This window comes from Zeus faber, assembly GCF_960531495.2.
Source record: "Zeus faber genome assembly, chromosome: 1".
NCBI classification, from domain to species: domain Eukaryota; kingdom Metazoa; phylum Chordata; class Actinopteri; order Zeiformes; family Zeidae; genus Zeus; species Zeus faber.
The window spans coordinates 19,365,271-19,368,457 of NC_137193.1; the positions used below are offsets into that span (position 1 = coordinate 19,365,271).

The following is a 3,187-nucleotide window of genomic DNA, read 5'->3' on the forward strand; positions in this document are numbered from 1 at the left end:
AGACAGATCAGGCAGACATCTCTGTCCCATGTGAGTCCCTCTCCTCTCATGCGTGTATCAATAGATTAATTTCAATGGCCTCAATTGGCCGAAATTACATAAACGGACACGTCAGTGAATTACATCACTGGTTCATCCTGCCGCCTTTTCACCAGGGGCGGATGGATGGCTGTGTCTCTGCGTCTGCACGTCTGCACTGTATATGAATGCATGCAAATAAATATGTTTGGGTCTATTTATGTTGGTGTGTAGGTGTGCTAAGTCCGCGTACGAGTATGTGCACATGATGCATAGCACAGCATGTCTGTCTTGAACATCACAACACACGCGCGCACGCACACACACACACACACACACACACACACACACACACACACACACACACTCTCTCTCTCTCTCTCAAGCTCTGTGGCTCTGTCCATTCAGTAAAAATACGTTCCAAACGGTTATTTGCATACTAGAGGCTTGATTGGCTAATAACAATGATGATTTAGTGAAGCAGAAGCCCATTGGCCTCTGCAGAGTAAATATTTACATAATCTGAGCTGATTGGTTGGTGGCTGTGTGACGTAGCGCTATTGACCAGCGGGAGTCGTTGTATTGCTTGGTTTCATGGTTCTCCATCATTGAAAGGAGACAAATCGTTGTGAGGGAGGTTGGGAACTTTGCTTTTTTAACTTGTTTGCGTTCCCCCTTGTGTGTTGAATTATAAAATCTGCAAAAAATATAATGGCTGCTCAGATTACTAGATCAAGTAAGAAAGTAAATACATGTAAATAAGATCAATGTAAAATAAAACCATTCAAACACAAACAAGCCATCAAAAACAAAAACAACTGTAAAGCTGTATATTTATGATAAGATGCATATAAGATAAGTCTTTCAGTCAGAACATTCATTCTATATATACAGTAGATTTATCAAAATATATATTAGATGGTACAGAAACGACTTGATTACGTTTTTTTCAGAGAAAATAAATAAAATACTCTGAGGGGAGGGGGGCAGAAAAGAAAATGAGAGCGCGCCCGCAAAACAAGCCCGTTCAATTTCTCCCTGCTGGTCCCACGAGACAAGATGCTCTTTTTGTGAAGGATAAAATTAAGCTCCCTCTCTCTCTCCCTCTCCATCTCTCTCTCTCTCTCTCTCTCTCTCCCTCCATCTCTCTCTATCTCTCTCTCTCTCTTTCTCTCTCTCCCCCACCCTCTCTCTCTCTCTCTCTCTCCCTCTCTCCCTCCATCTCTCTCTATCTCTCTCTCTCTCCCTCTCTCCTTCTCTCTCTCTCCCCCCTCCTCTCTCTCTCCCCCACCCTCTCTCTCTCCCTCTCCCCCCCTCCCTCTTTCTCTCTCCCACCCTCTCCCCCCCTCCCTCTCTCTCTCTCCCACCCTCTCTCGCTCTCCCTCTCTCTCTCTCTCCCTCTCTCTCTCTCTCTCTCTCCCTCTCCCCCCTGTGCGCTTTAAAGCCTCAACAGCTGATCTCGCTCCTCCAGAAACGCGCAACGAGAAAAGAGAGAGCAGGGAGCGGAGGAGAGGACGAGATAGATAGAGAGAGAGAGAGAGAGAGAGAGAGAGAGAGAGAGAGAGAGAGAGAGAGGAGAAGGAGAAGGAGAAGGAGAAGGAGAAGGAGAAGGAGAAGGAGAAGGAGAGGTCTTCAAAGTGTAGTTGCTGAACGATACTTTCAGCAAAAGTGAGCGTTTTTCTGCGGGGAGGGGAGGGGGGGGCGGTGGTCAACGTACGAACTTATTTACTTTTTTTGCTTTGTTGGGTGTGTTTCTAAATGACCTGCCCTCCTCTTCCTCCCGTTCTAAAGTGCTGAGATGATGACAAAGCCAGTTTACCGGAGACCCTCGGACGGGGACATCTGACTCAAGTGCCAAAAGCCCTGGATGCGCTCTGACGGGTGCGGTGGATCGACGAGCAGCAGCGCGGGGAGCTGTCCGGAGGTCCGGTGCTGAAACCACCAGCGCTTCCTCCCCCCCCCCCACCCCCTCTCCCCCCTCTCCCCTCGCCTCCCCGCTCCGCTCGACGCGATAACCGGACAGCCGCGCGGGGAAACATCGCTCACCACCCCTTTTCCGTTCGTTTCTCCCCGGTCCCGGTGCCGGTGCCGACGCTGACACTCGGAGCCCCGCGATCTTCCAGAGCCGGAGAGAGGAGCGAATCCCGCCCCAGGACGCAGCGATCCACCGCGTCCGCTCCCAGGGGCGGTAGACCAGCGTTTTACGGTACCTGACGGTTTGACCCCACCGCCCGCCGCCACCCCTCGCCGAGGCCGTTGAGTTTCGTCGCCGCGCCTCGGCGCCGTCGTCCCGCGCCGCCATGCCGCGCTCCTTCCTGGTGAAGAAAGTCAAACTGGATGACTTTTCCGCCACGGCGCTGGAGAGCAGCTACGGCCGGCGGGAGGAGCACACCCTCAGCCTGCGCTTCCACCACCAGCACGACAAAGGCGAGACTCTCTCTTTCCATCCCGTCCGTCACTCCATCTCTCTCTCTCTCTCTCTCTCTCTCTCTCTCTCTCTCTCTCTCCTCTCCCCCTCCCATTGAAAGTTTATTTATGCATACGCAAAAATGACACAGACATACATACACCACATAGTTGTCAGCAGCTTGATAAGTTGGTGTTGATCATTAGTACTAAGGGTTAAAGGGTTAAAAAAAAAAAAAGGTCAAACAACAATTACTGAACTTTTTTTTTTTTTTAAATTTTCCATTTTGTTTCAATCAACAATAAACAGTGTAGAAACTGATAGAATAGACAACACTCAGTGATAGATACAGATAGATACAGATACAGATGACAGATAGAGAGGGAGAACAAGAGAGAGTTCAGCTAGTGTAAGATCTAGAATCTATTTGCTTTTCAAATTTATTGTTATTATCATTGGAAAAATAGGATGCTAGTTCAAGTGGCCTAGTCCAGGTTATCCATGTATATATGTATATATTTTAGGTTATCTTTACGTATTTATATTTTAAGTGCAAAGTTTACACATTTCTGCCTGTATCTGCATTTATATTCTTCACTTTTAGTTTTACATTTGCTTTGCCAATGTGAATGTATGTATCCCATGCCAAAAGAAACCCTTTGAATCGAGAGAGAGAGCGAGAGAGAAAGAGAGGGAGAGAGGGGGGGTGAGGGAGAGGAAGAGAGCGATGGAGAGAGACATGTGGGAAAAAGGTCATGGGAT

The 3,187-nt window shown here is 48.4% G+C and overlaps 1 protein-coding gene across 1 annotated transcript in view; it reads left to right on the forward strand.

Moving 5' to 3' along the window:
* Positions 1 to 2,318: 2,318 nt before the first annotated feature.
* The window catches only part of LOC307239809 (transcriptional repressor scratch 1-like), a gene marked incomplete at both ends in the record, with an annotated part of 5,074 nt that continues 4,205 nt past the window's right edge, over positions 2,319 to 3,187 (forward strand). Inside the window, one exon of the mRNA XM_080013379.1 lies at positions 2,319 to 2,445. Within this exon, the coding sequence (XP_079869505.1) occupies positions 2,319 to 2,445 (127 nt within the window). The remainder of the gene's footprint in view (positions 2,446 to 3,187) is intronic.